Here is an 18071-nt window from a genome sequence, read left to right as displayed (position 1 = left end):
AATTGGTAACCTGAAAAACAAAAAAGTTTCTTGCCGTCGAGACTGTTTATGTTCGTTAGCAAGTATTAATAAGAACTGCTGCTGTCCAAGAGAAAAGTTCTTAAAAATTACTATATCGATTAAATTTTTAACGGAGAACAGAGGGCCACTATAAAGTTTTCCAGTCTCAGAATAGACATATAACGCGCAAACTATTTATCTCTATTGACCTTGTATGGGAGTCTCGCGGGCAAAAAAAGACGTGGAACTGTTCCACTCATAATTTTTGACGAACGACTTCTAACGTTGTTCGGTATGAGACAATAAATAAAAGTAACTACAAACAAAATAACTCCTGCAACAGTAAAAAGAGAAGAACAAACAAAATCACAGAGTACGACGTTCACACAGGACTGCAAGCTGGCCGAAACTGTAACATAGTGCAAACGGGAAGTTTGTGGTGTTGGGGCGAAAGCGTGACAACTTCGGGTGGTTGCCGCTGCTACAGATCTACAGATATACTGGGACTGGCAGAAAGCGGTACTTCCATCGTAGCTGTCAATCCGGAGGTACACTACTGGCCATTAAAATTACTGCACCAAGAAGAAATGCAGATGATAAACGGGTTTTCATTGGACAAATGTATTATGCTATAACTGACATGTGATTACATTTTCACGCAATTTGGGTACCCAGAACAACCACCTCTGGCCGTAATAACGGCCTTGATACGCCTGGGCATTGTGTAAAACAGATCTTGGATGGCGTGTACAGGTACAGCTGCCCATGCAGCTTCAACACGATACCACAGTTCATCAAGAGTAGTGACTGGCGTATTGTGACGAGCCAGTTGCTCGGTCACCATTGACCAGACGTTTTCAATTGGTGAGAAATCTGGAGAATGTGCTGACCAGGGCTGCAGTCTAACATTTTGTGTGTCCAGAAAGGCCCGTACAGGACCTACAACATGCGGTCGTGCATTATCCTGCTGAAATGTAGGGTTTCGCAAGGATCGAATGAAGGGTAGAGCCACGGGTCGTAACACATCTAAAATGTAACGTCCACTGTTCAAAGAACGTCAATGCGAACAAGAGGTGACAGAGACGTAACCAATGGCACCCCATACCGTCACGCCGGGTGTTACGCCAGTATGGCGATGACGAATACACGCTTCCAATGTGCGTTCACCGCGATGTCGCCAAACACGGATGCGACTATCATGATGCTGTAAAAAGAACCTGGATTCATCCGAAAAAATGACGTTTTGTCATTCGTGCATTCGTGCATTCTCCGGGTCTCCGAGCTGATAGTCCATGCTGCTGGAAACGTCGTCGAACTTTTCGTGCAGATCGTTGTTGTCTTGCAAACGTCCCCATCTGTTGGCTCAGAGATCGAGACGTGGCTGCACGATCCGTTACAGCCATGCGGATAAGATGCCTGTCATCTCGACTGCTAGTGATAGGAGGCCGTTGGGATCCAGCACGGCGTTCTCCTGAACCCACCGATTTCATATTCTGCTAACAGTCATTGGATCTCGACCGACGCGAGCAGCAATGTCGCGATACGATAAACCGCAATCGTGATAGACTACAATTCGACCTTTATCAAAGTCGGTAACGTGATGGTACGCATTTCTCCTCCTTACACGAGGCATGACAACAACGTTTCACCAGGCAACGCCGGTCCACTTCTGTTTGTGTATGAGAAATCGGTTGGAAACTTTCCCCATGTCAGCACGTTGTAGGTGTCGCCACCGGCGCCAACCTTGTGTGAATGCTCTGAAAACCAATCATTTGCATACACAGCATCTTTTTCCTGTCGGTTAAATTTCGCGTCTGTAGCACGTCATCTTAATGGTGTAGCAATTTTAATGGTCAGTAGTGTAATTTTGAACAGATTATAGGTTAGAAAGCAAGCATTGGCACACAGGGTGCTTCATAGAAGAAATGTGGCATCATCTAAGTGCTCAACGTGGTCAATACTCGTTTGGCGGAGCCGTCAATTAATAATACACAGTCGAAGAGGAAGAGAGAAAGAGAGAGAGAGAGAGAGTGAGAAGGGGGGAGGAGGGAGTTGAGAAAAATCCGGAAGGACGTCGGAGCGATAACTTTGTCGGCAGCGACCGGCTGCCATATTTCACAACGCGGCCAAAACAAGAGCCGCAGAGAGCGGATCCTGTTTGCGGCGGTTACAGACTGCGCGATATGTGAGGCGTTTCAGTGCAGTCCTCGGAGCAGCGCCGCGGCAAACATGGGGCTCTCCGCTCGGAAAGTTGGACCCATTCTGCTGCTGATGCTGACGGCTGCCATCGCCGTCGATGACGTCACCAGAGCTTCTGTCCAGTCTGGTAGCCGCAAGGGGCGCTTCAGGTGAGCATCTGCAACTGCTTGGCCACACAACGGAAACGTGATCAGCAAAACGCTGGCATTTCGTACCATATTGATGCGAATAGTCGTGGAATGCGTGCCCGTAACTCGAGGGCTCCAGAGGAATCTTGAAACACCTGTGCCAGTGTTGGTTTTTGCCAGGTGAATGGGTGGGGTGGGGGGGGGGAGCATTTCGGCAAAACCGTTTGCTATTGGCTGCAGTCCACTGACGTCACAGTGACGCTGCGCGAGGCCCACGAGAAAGACAGGCCGCGGCGCGTACGTCACGAAGGTAGTCCTGCGCTCGCTAGCTCACTCAAATCAGCAGACAAACTACGTTTCTACGCCTGTTAATTCGTAACTAGGCGTGTCCATACAAACGAAAAACTGAATCTTCTACTGGAATCCGCTATTATGGAATCTCACTGTTATTAGTCCTATACGATGGGTAGTCCATGGGCCTACTTATAATTTGTTACGGCTGTACTGGCGTCCAAAAAAAAAAAAAAAAAAAAAAAGACTAAATGCTATAAAATCATTATACCATTTATATCGAGTATTGATCTTAAATTAAATTTTGTTGTAGTGCTGTTAATCAGTAAGACTTCATAATAGCAGATTTCAGTGGAAGAAGCAATTCTCGTTAGTACTTACACGCCCAGCTGCGAGTTAACAGGTTTAGAAACGCATATTGTCTGCTGAGCTGAGCGAGCGAGCGAGTTCAGGACTACCTTCGTGACGTACGCGCCGCGGCCTGTCCTTCCTCGGACGCTGCGCAGCACACGCAGTGTCGTGTTACACTTTAATTTTACTTTCGGTTTGGTTCAGTACACAGTTGGACAAATCAAATCAAGTGGAATGACGGATGTATTACACATTAGGTCCAAATAAATGATAATTAAGATGAAAAATACGTCAATCGTTCGATGAAGAAGCAGATGTTAATGTAGCCTGTTCCAGAATTATTATGCTATTTATCTGATGAAGATGCAATCCATAGCTGCTTCCTCCTTATGGCACATTTCTTCATGACTTCCATCTTCACTTTTCGATTCAGATACATATACTCTTGTTCTTACATAAAGAGCACGAACCTCAGGAAATTTTAATTTCAAAACAGAGCGCAGAGACATTACATTGTTTTTGTCACTCACCCCATACATTCCTGTTATCGCCTGCTGGATCCACGAAATATGTTTTATCTACATCGGCACAAAATTCCTTACGAACTTTTATATTTTTTTACCCGTATGAGATGTCACAGCTACAATATTTATTTCCGATTCCTCAACTGCCTTAATCATACTCTGAAGCAAAATACTAGTGATAATTGCGTAAAAGTCAAAATAAATTGGTTGCGCCACTACTTGCACAACCCAGGGATCATGCAAACTTGAAGACTAGATTGTAGATCGATCGCTATGTCCTCCGACAAATCGTAAGATGCGCAGACATCAACATTCATTTCTCCAGATGTCAAAAATGCTAGTCTCTGTTGGGTAGTAAAGGTTTTTGACTTAGCGTTCAATAAACACGGGATATCTTCGAGAGTACCCGGTCTAGGCGCTTCAGTCTGGAACCGCGCGAACGCTACGAAATGGCTTCAGATGGCTCTGAGCACTATGGGACTTAACATCTGTGGTCATCAGTCCCCTAGAACTTGGAACTACTTAAACCTAACTAACCTAAGGACATCACACACATCCATGCCCGAGGCAGGATTCGAACCTGCGACCGTAGCGGTCACGCGGTTCCAGACTGACGCGCCTAGAGCCGCACGGCCACACCGGCCGGCGATCGCTACGGTCGCAGGTTCGAATCCTGCCTCGGGCATGGATGTGTGTGATGTCCTTAGGTTAGTTAGGTTTAAGTAGTTCTAAGTTCTAGGGGACTGATGACCTCAGAAGTTAAGTCCCATAGTGCTCAGAGCCATTTGAGCCAACCATTTTGAAGTTCCAGGTCTGCATTTAAATTCCTTCGTCCATTTCTGAAGCGCTAATCTGCATAACAAAGCCTTTTTTTGCTTTCGTAAATAAGCATATGCTTTTGGACGATAGAGCTCTTAAAGTCGATGCATAGACAATGTGCTCTGAATTTCACTTTATCCTTTTGCTTTTGTTCAACAGACATCGTATTTGCGCCAGTGTAAAACATTTTGACAAGATATTACTCACACTTATGTGTAATTGGTTTTCTGTTTCGCGTCAGATAACCTTTTTGTCCGCTTTCACGAGAGAACACGGCGAAGAGAATTTGTTATACTTCATAAGGCTACATTACATTTCTTTAGTACTGCTTTTTTCTGTGCATTTAGTTTAATTAAAAGTTAAATCTCGGCTGTTATTGTTATTTCTGAGCTTTCTGAGTAACACGTGAAATGTCCAGTTATAAGATCTCAATCAAAAGTTGAACAATGTTTTCTCACTAGAATAGTTAACACATCTTGCGATACGAAAGAAATATGGGCTGTTTCTACTAGAAATGAAGCTGTAGTATCGAGGAGCAAATATAGCGTGGAGTAATCCACAATTTCCTGAAAAAAATTATTGAATTTGTGTGATTTTTTTATTTTAAGGTAATTCTTGAGTTATAATTAGTTTGTGTGTTATTTATGCACTGAATTCTCTCGTTGCACCTGCATCGCTGCTTTCTTCCCCATCCCAGTTTGGAATGCTGGGGATTACTTTCGGTAGTAGCTTCTAGGTAGTAGTTTCTTGGAGGTAACGCTGATAGTTCGTTTCTCTAATCTCATTCATAAACTTCGGGTTGAAAGTGAACTGACGACATACATGTAGTTTCCATATTCACTTTTTCCGGACGTTTGCTTCGAACTATCCACTAACGTTGCAAGTGCTTATCTTCGGAAAAACCATGATAAATAACGTTTGTCGCATTTCGAGCGATATTAATGCATTGTGCCACAGCGTAATTACAGTGATCCTTGCTCATGAGTGACACGAAATGAGTTGTTTTCTTTGGATGCACATCTCGATTTCCGTTTTGTGCTGAATTCACAGCCACGAGAGTCCTCAAAGTATCAATGCGCGCAGGGGCGTCTGCATATTTTTTGCTCGCAAGGGGTCGGAATGGTCTATCTCCTTTTTCTACCTAACTCGTTTTTTTCGGCGTGTCCATGCAAAACATCTTGTCCGGTTTTGCAGTTTGTCCTAGACATTTACGAAGGCGTAAAATGGGAAGTAATGGTGTTGTATCTGTTCTTGCGATCTGTGAGGAGGATATATCGCTACTGCATGTAATTAAAACTACGATGGGACATCGGAACGTAATTAACACATTATTATGGAAGGCCAAATAACGTTTAATGATGCTGCACTACACTTCAAAGTGAAACAGCTACACGACACTTTTTATTACATCTATAAAATAACAAAATTGATTCTGTCACACAGCGCCAAAGATAAACAACCAATAGGTGTGCAGCGTAGAGCCTTCTCAATCGAATACGGTCTCTGATGTCTGTACACAAAACAGTAACGCCATGAACTTCATTTGTGTAAGAGCTGCTGCTTTATTTAGACTGAAAAATGATAAGCGTAATTACAGAGCTACGAATTGTCGTTAAGTTTAGCTTGAAAGTGGAAAAACTGCTACTGAAATCTGTTATTAGAAGAAGTGTATGGCGAATACTGTTTATCAGGTACGGGAGTTACTGAGTGCTTGGCTCTGAACACTATGGGCTTAACGTCTGAGGTCATCAGTCCCCTAGAACTTAGAACTACTTAAACCTAACTAACCTAAGGACGTCGCATACATCCATGCCCGAGGCAGGATTCGAACCTGCGACTGTAGCGTTCGCGCGGTTCCGGACTGAAGCGCCTAGAACCGCTCGGCCACAGCGGCTGGCAACTGAGTGCTTCAAGAGTTTCCAAGATGGCTGAGAAGACGTTCAAGATGAATCGGGTCCGGGAGGGCCTTCAACATCAAAAACTTTACTACGTGTGAACGTAGGTACTGTGATTCGTTCTGACCGTCGGTTGAGTATTCGATCACTTTCTGAAACTACTGGAATTGACAAAGAGTGAGTAAGGCAAATTTTACAGAACCAGTTTAACATGAGAATAATGAGTGCGAAACTGGCGTTGAAAATTCTCACTAACGAACCAAAAAGAAAATCTCGTAAAAATGTTGTTGTTGACACTTTGAATACCATTGAAAATGGCCGTAATTTTTTGGAAACATGTGACGAACCTTGATTTTTCACTTATAGCCTAGAAATTAAGCGCCAGTCCATGCTTGGAAGGGCCTAATTTCACCGAGAGCGAAAGAAGCTCGAATGAGCAAATGAAGATACAAAGCGAAGATGCTTGTTTTTTTTTCTTTTTTTCGATGTTAATGGAATGGTGTATCTTCACTGGGATCCTGAAGGTCAAAGTATTAATCAACATTACAACATTGATATACATGAAATGTATTCGCCGTTGCGAGTTCGAATAATCATCAGCTGTGTAAGGGATCGACGACAATGAAAATTTATGCCGGACTGCGACTCGAAACCCGTTTTCCCGTTTTACGCGAACGTTCTCCTATTTTGGCTATCCGTGCACGACTCACGGCCATACTTAAACTGACATATGTCGTCGTTCCAGCGTCACAATTTGTGCTTGTACACACATTATGTGACTCCCGTACAGAGGAGTACATTTTAACTGAGAGACACTGCTTGGTATCGGTGGATAAATACGATACTGCAATGCCTGTTTTGGCCGAAGAAACACTGCATCGATATTCTTAACAACACAGGCCCTGCATGATGATAATTATCGTTACTACCTCGAGGTTTTTGCTCAACTCCGTGAGAAAATAAGAAACAAAAAATAAAAAGAAACAACCCGAACTGTGGAAGAACAAGTCATGGCTTCTGTATCAAGACAACCTACGAGCTCATATCGCATTGTCTGTTAGAGGTTTCTAGCGAAGTTCTGGATGCCACTGTAAGACCGCCCTCCGTATTCGCGTGACATAGCACTTTTATTTGTTCCCCAAGATCAAATCTGCATTAACAGGAACAACATTTTAGTTCGTCGAAGCAGTGAAGGAAAAAACGAGACGCGACATCAAGGAGCTCACAGAGGTAGACTTCCAGCACCGTTTGCATCAATGGAAAATTGCCTCATTGCAGCGTTGTAGGGATAGGGGAGCATATTGAAGGCGGCAATAACTAAATATGTATATCTATGACGTGAAATGTTTTACAGCAATAGTCCCGTTATTTTGTAGCCATAGCTATACTCGTACTGACCAAGACATTGTAAACAACAGTCTAAACGTCTACCGGTCGTTCAGCTCGTCGACAATAGAAATACGGCCCTTGGTCTGTGCGTTCTTGGCCAAATTGTTGCCACCATGTCACTGCGCCAGAGTTTCAACGTGAATTTTAGCCAAAATAATCACAGGGGAGACCAGGGCGGAACGCCTAACGTTTGCAGCAAATTCTGGAGGTCTCAGTGATGAAAAAAATTTTTATAAAAATTTGGAACCGTTTATTCAAACATTTTTGTACTAAAATTTTCAAATGAAATTAACATAAAACGGCATATTTATTTTGATATATCAACAAACTAAGTGCCTTCATGTAATAAAATGGAACACCTGCAGCCGTTCTTTCGATGTTATTTATTATACAGCTACCAGTTTCGTTGATTCAGTACACTTTCGTTGATTCAGTACACCATCTTCAGGCGTCAACTGACGCTGAGGGAGTGAATTCCAGTCGTAAACACGATCCCGTCAGTGGCCAACATCTTCCCCTGTCAGAGGTTCCAGTGCTCCCTCGGTCGTGGGTGTGTCTGTTGTCCTTAGCATAAGTTAGTTTAAGTTAAATTAAGTAGTGTGTAAGCCTAGAGACCGATGAGCTCAGCGGTTTGGTCCCATAGGATCTTACCACAAATTTCCAAATTTCCATATTGACCAACTTCTATGAACTGGTTTCCGTAGACTAACAGCGATGTTGCGTCTGGAGCCAACAACTGGTATCTATATAACAAATAACATCGCAAGGACGGCTGCAGGTGTTCCATCTTATTACGTAAGTGAACTGCCGAAGTCTCTCAGACCTTCAGTCAGAAGGATGGACATACAATAGCTGTCATTAAGTGCATTCAGACCCACTTACGGGGTGGAATGGACTCTTTTTTTTCCCTTCTTCGATGACACATCGTAAAAGTAAGCTAGGCTTCATCGTCCTCAGTATCCATGTCGGCACACTAGTTATGAGCCCACTGCCTCCTGAAACTTAAGTTAGGATAGCGAGCCAGAAATCTAAGAACCCAGTTTTCTCCAGCCATTTTTGTTTCGTTGTGGAGTGGGTGGAAGCATCCGTTTCGTTCAGCAATCTGATACACTAATCTGGGCAGATTTTTTCATAGTTCTACTAAAACCTCGCTTTTGGGGATTCTAAGGTATTTGATAAGTTCCAACTACTTTTGCTTCTTATCGAAACCACTCTGATATTTTCCGTATGTTTTGTCATTTTTTGAAAAGGGATTGTCGTTTATCATTTTTACCTTTCGTTTTAAAGTTGTCAAAGACACGAGAAATTGTTTCGATGCTTTTTTGTGGGTCATAGTTTTATTAGTTAGGTACAGCTTGTTCCATGTAATTCTTCAGACCTTCCGTGCGAGGCATTCTCTTGTTGTTTAATCGGGTTTCTGCCGGTTATTCGCGTCTTTTGCTGCACGGTATTTCAGGTGCTGTCAGACAGCACTTGAAGAAGACTGCGAGTTGCGCAGTTGAAACATCGTGCAGCAAAAGACGCGAATAACAGGCAGAAACCCGGTTAATCAACAGCTTGTTCCACGTTTTTCGTGGACCTACTTTGTCTCTCCGTTTTCCGTACATAATGACGTACCATCTGCAAAAAACAGTGCGGTAGAATTCAAATGAAGAATAAAAGGCATCCGTGGAGGAACAGACTATACTATAGTAATCCACTATGCCCCATTTATTGAGAAAATAATCAGTAATCAACGTAAACGTTCTTTTTCCAACTGCTTTGTACACAAAGATAGCTCAGAACATCCCGATTAGGTGGACTAAACATTGATTGTGAAGAAAAAAGTATGACAGACTTACCCTAGTTGGTTAGGTTAGGTTAGTGTTGTTTAACGTCCCGTCGACAACGAGGTCATTAGAGACGGAGCGCTAGCTCGGGTTAGGGAAGGATGGGGAAGGAAATCGGCCGTGCCCTTTGAAAGGAACCATCCCGGCATTTGCCTGAAACGATTTAGGGAAATCACGGAAAACCTAAATCAGGATGGCTGGAGACGGGATTGAACCGTCGTCCTCCCGAATGCGAGTCCAGTGTGCTAACCACTGCGCCACCTCGCTCGGTTTACCCTAGTTGGAAATGGTTCAAATTCGCTCACTTTTATTGACGGACTACGCAACTTGCGTGCGACAGTAATTATAACCTTACTAAACCATAACAGACATTGATTTTCAAATAACTTCCGGGAATTCCGCCAGGTAGCACTTTCAGCGACCGCCGATATTTCGGCGGGAGAACACCCCGCCATTTTCAAGGCAAACTGCAAAGGACAGGCGGCGTACATGCAAATTTAAAACCTCGGTTCTCGGACTGAAGCAGGAAAGATAACACACACACTGAACACTAGTGCAGCCAAAGATGACCAAAGTCAGAGCTATCGATAGTCATCATCATCATCATCATCATCATCATCTTGGACAGTTTCCAGCCACTGGCTGGGTCTGTAGGGAACACAAGCCTCTCCATCGTGTTCTGTCTTTCCACCATTCCCCCTCTTCCACCTTCGTCCAGTTCTGTCCTCTTCTCGTCACACATTCCTTCACTCCCTTCACCCATCTATCTCTTGGTCTTCCTCTGGGCCTCTTCCCCTCCAGTTGCAGATCAAACATCCTCTTTGGAATTCTTCCCTAATCCATCTCTTCATGTGTCCATACCACTGCAGTCTTGATTTTTCTATCCTGTCCTGTACTGGTTCCTCCTTTAGTCTTTCCCTCACATACACATTTCGCAATCTGTCTCGTCTTGTTACACTCAACCTGCTCCTCTGGAACTTCATTTCACTAGCCTGTATTCTACTTTTGTCGCTTTTGTGCATTACCCATGTCTCACTTCCGTATGTCAATATGGGGACAAAGTAGGTTCGGTATATAATTACCTTGGATTTCTGTGGCACCTCCTTGCTCCAAATAAGACCCCTAATGCATTTGTAGAACTGCCCTGCTTTTCTGCACCTTCCATTTATTTCCATTGCGTTTCCCCCCTCACTTTCAATCATGCTTCCCAGGTACTTGAAGTTCTCTACCACTTGTAGTTTTTCCCCTCCACAAGTCATATCCACATTTGGCCTATTCTTCTTCCTTGTTGTGACAATTATTTCACTTTTCTTTGCAGAGAAATGCATTCCATATTGTGCTGCCGTTGCCTCCCATGCATCTAACTGCTCTTGCACCTCCTTCTCGCAATTTCCCCATAACATCAGGTCATCGGCAAAAAGCACTGCTTTCATTTTATGATCTCCAATTGCATCTGATACTTACTGTAGGATTTCATCCATAACAATAATAAACAATAAAGACGAAAGTGCATTTCCCTGTCGCAGCCCATTTTCCAGCATGAACCATGCAGTATGTTCCCTCCCCACTTTCACACAACTCTCACTTCCCTCATACATTTTTCTGACTTTTCGTGTTATCTCTTCATCTATCCCTTTTGCGTTCAGCACATCCCAGAGCTAGTCCCTACAGATACTGTCATACGCCTTCTCAATATCTAAAAAGGCCATGATTAAGTCCTTCCCGTACTCATAGTGCCTTTCCTGCAGTTGCCTTACTGCAAATATGAGGTCCGTTGTTGATCTTCCCGGTCTGAAACCGTACTGCTCCTCTTGCAGTCTACTTTCAATACTGCTTCTTATTCTCTTCTCCAGGATCTTTTCATAGATGTTTCCACAGTGGCATAGCAGGGTGATTCCTCTGTAGTTCTCACATCTCCTTTTATCCCCTTTCTTGAAGATCGGGACTATAATTCCTTTCTTCCAATCCTCAGGAATTCTGTTCTCCTTCCACACCACCCTCAGCACTCTGTATAGCCACTGGGTTCCTACTTCTCCTGCTGCTCGTATCATATCCACTGTTACTTCGTCCCAACCTGGTGCCTTGCCCCCTTTCATCCTCTTTATGGCTTCTTCCACTTCATTCCAAGTTAGATCATCAATTTCCCCACTATTATAATCGTCTGCTGCCTTAGGCTCTCCATCGCTGTTAGTTACCCGCTTGGCGGCATTCAACAGATCTTCAAAGTACTCCTTCCAAATCTTTTTGAGCTCATGCATTTCCTCCACAACTCTTCCATTATTATCCATGATCCTCAGGCACTCGCTTCTGTCGTTCCTCTTATTTCTTACCATGGTGTAAAGTACTTTTTTGTTCCCTTCACTGTCCTCTTCTAACATTCTTGTCCATTTTTCCATCCACTTCTTCTTCTCCGCCCTTACTATGGTCTGTGCCGCTTTCTTGCTTTCCTTATATTTTACCCTAGCTTCCTCTGTTCGGGTCTGGAACCATTCTCTGAAGGCTTTGTTCTTTCGAAGTACTGCCTCTTTACATATGTTGTTCCACCATGGGGTTTCCTTACTTCTCCTCTTTGTGCTAGTTCTTCCGCACACAGTCTCAGCTGCCTCAACTAGAGCCCTCTTAAAATCTCCCCATTCTTCTTCCACTGTTCTCTGATCTTCCTTTGGCAGCTTCTTCCTGATCAGTGTCTGGTACTGGGTCCTCCGTTCATCCTCTTTCAGCATCCATGTCTTCAACCTTTTCTCCTGTATATCTGTTGCCCTCCTATCTTTTTTCTCTCTCAGGGTGGCTACCAACAGCCGATGGTCACTGTCTAAGGCCTCAGATGGAATGACCTTGACATCTGTGAGGCTGCTCATCATCTGCCTATCCACTAGTACATAGTCTACTACTGAAGTTTGGGACCAGTCTCCACTGTACCAAGTTATTTTGTGGCTACTTCTCTTCTTGTACCAGGAATTTGCGATCGCCAGCCCATTCCTCTTGCAGAATTCCAGCAACAATTTTCCTTCTCTATTTCGGTTCCCCCAGCCCTCTGGTCCCATTATCTCCTCGAATCCTTTCCTGTCTGTGCCAACATGTGCATTGAGGTCCCCTATTATAATCTGATTACCTCCATTTAGCTGCTTTTGCATGTCATCTTCAAATTCCTCCTTCTCCTTTTTTGTACACCCCACCTGTGGGGCATATGCTTGGATGATTGCAATGCTTTTTCCTTTCACTCGTACTCTGGCTTTTATCATTCGATCATTGATACCTTCCACCTCCTCCTGCAGACCCTCTCTGACCACTATTGCCACTCCATTTCTTCCCCTCTCATCCCCTATCCAGTACAGTTTACATCCTTTACTTAGTGGTTTTTCACCAACTCCTCTCCACCTAGTCTCAGCAAGTCCCAAGATGTCCAATTTCCTCCTTTCCATCATTTCTACAATTTCTTCTAACTTCCCAGTTAGAGTCCTTACGTTTAAGGTGCCCAGTCGTAAACCATCTCGTAATCCTTTTCCATTGCTTTGTCGGTTTCCTTTAAATCCGTTCCGTGATCCGAGGCATGTTCCCTTTTTAAAAGCAGTTGATTTATCCATTACTGGCTTGCTAGGCCTATCGCAGCTTCTCCAGAGCCCTGTTAGCCGTCACGTTTCAGGGTTCCCATAGGGCCTTCCCAGCTACCGTAGCGGTCCTGGGGCACACGAAGTCCCCGCTGTACATCGCCCCTATAGGCAGTCCCCTACTTTGTGCCGTTGCCCATCTCCCACGACTTGGACGAGGGGTTGGACTTATGGGAGACAGCTATCGATAGTGAGACTACGAATTCACAGGTGAGGTAGCATTAGCATTGACTCTGTCCCTCTGTTTCTTGACAAGGGAGAGAGCCGGATTCCAAACAGAGTTTAAACAGAAACCTCCATCCCTGTTACCGAGGTTGCTCGCTAATTTAATCTCAACTGCCTCCTTAATAACACTGTCCAAATAGCTGGACGTGCATGCCAATATCTCGGTGTTATTATATAACATTGGGTGACCAGTATCCAAGCAATGTTCGGCAATAGCAGATCTACTTGGCTGCTGTAATCGTGTGTGCCGTTTATGCTCAGTACATCGGTCCTCCACGGTCCTGATGGTTTGACCAATATATGCCATGCCGCAGCTACAAGGGATACGATATACACCCGCCTTACGCAGTCCAAGATCATCCTTAACGGAACTCAAAAGCGCTCTAATTTTAGATGGAGGTTGGAAAACGCATTTCACATCGTATTTCCGTAAAATACGACCGATCTTGTTGGACGTGTTTCCTACGTAAGGCAAAAAGGCAGTTGACTAAGGTGTTAACTCAGAACTATCATCAATCACCTGATGTACAGTTGGTCGATAGCGCAACGCACGTTCAATCTGTCTATCACTATAACCATTTTGACGAAATGTAGCTGCAAGATGGGACAGCTCAGCTGGCAAAGTCTCAGCGTCAGAAACGACATGTGCCCTGTATACCAAGGTACGTAGTACCCCTCTACGCTGTGCCGGATGGTGACATCTATTAGCCTGTAAATACAAGTCGGTGTGAGTACGTTTCCTGTATATCGTATCCCTTGTAGCTGCGGCATGGCATATATTGGTCAAACCATCAGGACCGTGGAGGACCGATGTACTGAGCATAAACGGCACACACGATTACAGCAGCCAAGTAGATCTGCTATTGCCGAACATTGCTTGGATACTGGTCACCCAATGTTATATAATAACACCGAGATATTGGCATGCACGTCCAGCTATTTGGACAGTGTTATTAAGGAGGCAGTTGAGATTAAATTAGCGAGCAACCTCGGTAACAGGGATGGAGGTTTCTGTTTAAACTCTGTTTGGAATCCGGCTCTCTCCCTTGTCAAGAAACAGAGGGACAGAGTCAATGCTACCTCACCTGTGAATTCGTAGTCTCACTATCAATAGCTCAAACTTTGGTCATCTTTGGTGGCACTAGTGTTCAGTGTGTGTGTTATCTTTCCTGCATCAGTCCGAGAACCGAGGTTTTAAATTTGCATGTACGCCGCCTGTCCTTTGCAGTTTGCCCTGAAAATGGCGGGGTGTTCTCCCGCCGAAATATCGGCGGTCGCTGAAAGTGTTACCTGGCTGAATTCCCGGAAGTTATTTGAAAGTTATATACGCCAGGAGAAACTCAGGTCTCACAGACATTGATGTGTTAATACACTTGTCAGTCTGTGCGCACTCTAGCGCCTGTAGACGAAATTAGACGACCTAGACCGTTCTGTCCCAGTAGTCCATTCCGCCTCGGCTCCCCTCCCCTGTTCCCGTGCCGCGCCATTTCATTCGCACACTGTAGGGCACGTGTCATCTGCACAGCCGCAGAACTGTGTCTTGAGGAAAGCCAGAATGTGTACTCTCTTCCGACAATACGGCACTCCCGTTGCGCAATGGTCTAAGTGTTAGACGACATGTGTAATTATTTTTTGAAGCGCCTACGTTTCTTTGAGCAGTTTTAGATTATGATTTCGCAGATATATATATTCATTTGAACTGACTGCCTTTATTTCACAGTAACGCTATTTATTTTAAGTTTTTTAAATCATCGTCTACCATTCGCTGTTTTCCTTCATTCTAAGCATTTAGATGCTCTTAGATAGGCAGGTGTTGAAATACTTTTTTCGGTCAGTATAGCTCCAACACACTTGTATTTTGTAAGTTACTACGGCCTGGCCTTCTTTTAGGATCATAAGAATAAGATACAAGCGCTCTGGACACAATGCTAATATTCGGGAGAGGCTACTTCCAAACCTTTTTCCAATCACTGTTCTTAAATTTTACGTTTTTCCTGAATCTCATGAATGAATACGATGGTAACTGCTGGTACGGGCGAGGCTGCTTGCTTTGCCACCATCGTCCAGCTGAAACACTGTCTCGAATGACCGCGACATCGCCCAGACAATTTTGCCTTCATGTCTTGTTTTGTGCCCAGGTGGGAACGGGATGACTGGTTCGAGGCGCAGTTCACCGGCCACCCGAAGTTCGCCTGCGCCAAGACCGGCTATCCTCGCGGTGACAAGTTCCCAGGCTACGACCGCAAGTTCCTCTTCAAGACTCCAGAATCTCCCAAGAACCTCTTCTGCGCACTCCGAGGTACGGATAATGATCTGCGAGCCATGATTCGGCACGTCGGTCTCAAATGGAGGTAAGGTCCACATTCATCTTACCACTACAGGAATATATCCTGAATGTAGCAACAGATAAAGAGTATAGAGCACGCTTGTACAGTATGGGAGACCAGTGTTAGTTGGCATAAGGAGTTAGTCGGCACACAGCTACTATTTTCTGACACCGTGAAATGAAAGTGCTGCGATCCTTTTAGTGGGGAGTGTCTGTAAAGGTGCGACATCCACTTTAGCTTCAGTCCGCTTGGATGGGTCATGAAGAAAGGACTACTGTGTATTTTTTTTTTTCTGATTGGTGAGTAAACTTTTTCTTCGCAGTTTTTTTATTCTGGTGAACCTGTAGACGGAATTGAGGAGCGGTTTTCGAAAGAATTGTAAACTGTTGTTACACGCACGATTATAATCTTTTGTTTCTGTTGTTTCGGATTGTGTGGTATCCATTTCGTTTTTAATATCGGCCTGGGCCTAATAGGCATAGTTAGATATGAGGTCAGTTGGCACGCCTATGAGAACTTGTCCCGCACCTATACCAACTAAATCCTCCATTACTGTCCTTTAGAAAAATAAAAGAATCCAGCTATAAGTGAAAAAGAACTTCCCAGAAAACGTCGACTGGAATTTTCTTCTAAGGATTCTGGTGACGGCTTGTCACATATTAACTTCACCGGAAATAACAACAGCTTGTCCTCCCTCAGTGACAGTTCAGAGGCTGAAGAAAGCTCCACGGTGAAGAGCTTTACCTTCAGCCTCTTGCCTAGGAGAAGGTAAGGTTCTCATTCGATAGTCCCCAGGAATCTTGGAGAACTTCAATAAGTTTCCTACATGTCACATCGAACAAGACTAGCAAGGAATCACCCATAATCTCAAGGGCCTCCTGATCACGCCGAATTTCATGTAAATGACTGTTATGGTGAAGTACCTCCCCGCCATTATCCTGAGAAGATTGTCGAAACCAATGGCAACGAAATTCGCGTATCTACCAAGGTCAAACAGAGCAAAACTGGAGATTGCCAGACAATGGGCAGATTCAGTTGTATACGACCAAAGAAAAATTGTGCGAAAATTGAACCCACCTGCTCAGATATACGGGTGATGAACTCCTACTTTTATGCCTGATTTAAAACATTGGTCTAATTCAATCTGAGTAAGTATAGGTAGCTGTAATAATTAGCAAGATTCATTTTTATTGAAGGATTTATTGTTTGTTTACATATTTAAGATCGTACTATTGTTTACACAACCAAGCAGAATTCATTTTTGTTCAAATGCGACTTCATTGGGAGGAATTTGTTTTTTGAACAATCCATTCTTTTCAAAGGGAGTTTCCCCAAATTTTGATAAAACAAAATGTTTTCCTTCGTAAATTGCTGTGATTTAAGTATCCCTATGCGTATCAGCTTATGCCAACTCGCTACTTGGGGCATACCAGCATCGGGGTTATATGGGATAGATGCAAGCTTTTAGAAAAAGTATTTTTAATGTTGTCTAGACACGTATTTAAATAATGGGTACAACATGGCTTTGCAGCCAAAAGATTAAGCAATCCACCACATTCACCAGAATCTCCGCAGTTAATGCACAAAACATTAAAATAATCAAAAGCCAAAATACATGCCAACTAGCCTTGGGCTCCCCTTCAATTGCGGTAGAAGTCCAGAAGGAAATTGAGCACGACTTTTTATATAATCCACCCCTGTTTAATGCAACATTATGCTGAATATATCATCAACCAATGGCCTATTGTAACAATATTGATAGGCGTTGCTCTACTCTATCTTGAGGCACTTTCTTTTATAAATGTCGGACTTCCGCTCCACTCTGAAAAAAAAAACACAAACTAGCTAAATTGCTTTGGTGATAACGCGAGATGCCTACACTGCCATCTTCAGTGAATTCTTTATAGAAGCGGTATTTATTTTTCTCAACCTATTTCGAAAAAAAAATATGACGTGTGTCTGTCTGTTTTGAAACTTTCTGAGGGATTATAACTGTGTATCAGCCTGGGACTCGCACCAAAAAGTACTAGAAGAACTGAAGCTGTGGGAGGTTGGTTGTGACATGCCTGGATAGCCGAGAGATATATTTATTGTCGGAATAAGTGCGCAGGTATCATCTGAAACTAAGGTACCTACATGGAGCAACAAACATCATAAATAAAAGATCTATTATCTAGTGACCTGATACATCCAACAATAGAAGTGAAACTTTATGATGCAGGCTTTCCTAAGACGCGAAAAAGGATAAAAATCACAGTTACAATATTCCGCAAGAGTTGAGGGGTTGAAACGATATGAGGTGGTCAACAATATCACATCCATAGGCAGGAACCCGCCCAAAATTAAACTAAGACGAGCCCACTTGTGCCAAAAGTTTTAGTTACTAGATTCAATTACACTAACAGTGCAGAATGTGAAAGTGGATTAAGAAGAAACTAAGTGCTTCGGCCACAGTTAGCGAGATATAAATAAATGTAGGTCACATA

The 18071-nt window shown here is 43.7% G+C and overlaps 1 protein-coding gene across 1 annotated transcript in view; it reads left to right on the top strand.

Annotated features, from left to right (window-relative positions):
• Nucleotides 1–2131: 2131 nt before the first annotated feature.
• The window catches only part of LOC126203049 (uncharacterized), a 77417-nt gene continuing 61477 nt past the window's right edge, over nt 2132–18071 (top strand). The window contains exons 1-2 of the mRNA XM_049937287.1: nt 2132–2348; nt 15397–15609. Of these exons, the coding sequence (XP_049793244.1) occupies nt 2230–2348; nt 15397–15609 (332 nt within the window). The 5' untranslated portion in view covers nt 2132–2229. The remainder of the gene's footprint in view (nt 2349–15396; nt 15610–18071) is intronic.

The sequence above is a fragment of the Schistocerca nitens genome, chromosome 9, assembly GCF_023898315.1.
Source record: "Schistocerca nitens isolate TAMUIC-IGC-003100 chromosome 9, iqSchNite1.1, whole genome shotgun sequence".
NCBI lineage: Eukaryota > Metazoa > Arthropoda > Insecta > Orthoptera > Acrididae > Schistocerca > Schistocerca nitens.
The sequence above is the reverse complement of the archived record's forward strand: the minus strand, read 5'-3'. Positions and strand labels throughout refer to the sequence as shown.